General features: G+C 31.0%; 1 protein-coding gene across 1 annotated transcript in view; it reads right to left on the reverse strand.

Annotated features, from left to right (window-relative positions):
* DENND1B (DENN/MADD domain containing 1B) overlaps positions 1-2119 on the reverse strand; it is a gene marked incomplete at its 5' end in the record, with an annotated part of 253597 nt that overhangs the window by 32129 nt on the left and 219349 nt on the right. The window contains 2 exons of the mRNA XM_008579612.1: positions 711-779; positions 1799-1839. Of these exons, the coding sequence (XP_008577834.1) occupies positions 711-779; positions 1799-1839 (110 nt within the window). The remainder of the gene's footprint in view (positions 1-710; positions 780-1798; positions 1840-2119) is intronic.

Consider the following 2119-nt stretch of genomic DNA (forward strand, 5'->3'; position numbering starts at 1 on the left):
TGGAAAAAAGGCAAGGAATGGATATTCCAAGTAGTAGGAAAGGCTCGAGCAAGGACATTCATAGAAGGATAGAAGAGAACGTCCTGCATTCGTGACATGAGGAGCAGCTAAGTAACTTTAGAGACATGGAAGGTCCAGAGGAACGGGGGGTGATGGAGGGGGACACGGGAGGGACCAGGTCCTGAAGAGTCTTAGCGGTCATACTAAGGAGATTTTCACTTTATTATTTATTTATTGTTGCTGCTTTGTTATTGTTATTATTTTAATAGCCATGGAGAATAGCTGAAGAATTTTAATTATGGAGAACGAATGCACCATTTAGGGAAGAGATCTTGTCATATTTTTCTGTTTTGTTTTCTACTTGAGCCTCAAGTACACAATAAGAATTTAAAATATATTGTTGAATTAAAGAATCAAATTTTACAAAATGGTACCTCATCATGGACTGTTTCAGTTTGCTACACAATTTTGCTAGTAGCTTTGACATAAAATAAAGAATCATTTTTAGATTATATAAAGGAAATGCCCTATCTACGTAATGACATAATTTTAACAACTGAATTTTCTTTGGTCAATATTAACTCTAGACCTTTTTTATGAAGTTTATCTAAAAGAAACATAGAAATTATTCTGAATTTACATGTCTATCATCTAGGAAAATATTGTGTAATTTTATCAATAGAATTTTTAAATATCCAAAGAAAACTTACAAATTTATATGCTGTCCGTACAGCAGGAGTTGCTTTGGTCACTGCTGTGTTGAATAGTGCACCTCCTTTCTGCAAAAGAAAAACAAAAACACATTTCTAAAACTTTTGGCCAAATTCTCCCAAAACAAAGCATTATTAGTAGTATAGAGAAAGAGCTTTACTCACAGTTAAACAAAAACCTATAAAAATTATTTCATGTTTAATGTTTTCAAGTTTTTATATACAATAATAATTTCAAACAAAATGTAAACTTTCTACTCTGCTCTTTTAGTTGGTATAATACATCATTTAAAAATCATTTCATCTTTGTAGTTCAGACAGACTTGAGCAATATAACCAGCAATATGCACATATTTAAAGCTTAATAAAAAAGAAATACAATGTTTATCAATTGTTTTAATGTTGAGTAACAGTCTCAATGTGTCAAAGACAGTTTGTGGGTTTTTTTTAATTTTTAATTTTTTTATTGAAAAATAATTGATTAAACATATTTGTGGGATATAGAATTAAATATCAATACCTGGGCACAATGTGTGAGTATCAAATCAGGAAAATTAGCATGTTCATCATTATAGAACATAATCATTCCTTGTGTCCATTAACCAATTTCTCACTAATCCCCTCCCCCTTTTCCCACCTATCGTAACCACAGCTCTGTTCTCTCTTTCTGAAAGTTCAGTGCATTATTGTGATTGTTGTTTCCTTCTTTCCATCTCTCTTTTTTGGAAAAGACTTATATATATGTAAAATCATATTAACAAAACCACATTACCAGAAATTATAAAATTCCCATCAAATCCTACTACTCCACTTAAATCCTTGTTCTGGAATACAATATAAGGTGACAGTAAAATCTTGCTTTTCAAAACAAGACACTTATCTCTGGACAAAAACTTTCCATTTTAAAATTATCTTTATGAATATCAATAAATATAGGCATAAAACAAAAATATTTAAAACGTGAGAAAATACACAAACATTTCAAATGCTGCAAATAAACAGCATAAGCATAAAAGCATACTTTTAGTGAACATTTCTCCATATATATTAGGGTGAAAGAAGAAGAAACTTTGAAGGCTTATTATTACCTTGACTGTGTGCACCCATTGCTGATATGACCTTGGGTTCCCTGGAAAATATAAAAATTACATGCCAGGCGTATTTGATCAAAAATAAATCCATAAGCCAAAATTCATCAAGAACTAGTATTTCCAGCATTTTAGTAGACAAACTGTCTTAATGTTGTAATGAAGCAATGGTGTAAGAGAAGCAATGGCACCATAAGAAGTAACAAATTGCTCTAATAATAAGGAACAGGGTAATTAGCACCTTCTAGAAATAGACGATCGCTTTTCCTTCATTCACATATGAAGCTAATACATTATTCTATCTTCTTTCATTCAATATTA

This window comes from Galeopterus variegatus, unplaced genomic scaffold, assembly GCF_000696425.1.
Source record: "Galeopterus variegatus unplaced genomic scaffold, G_variegatus-3.0.2 Scaffold1923, whole genome shotgun sequence".
Lineage (NCBI taxonomy): Eukaryota > Metazoa > Chordata > Mammalia > Dermoptera > Cynocephalidae > Galeopterus > Galeopterus variegatus.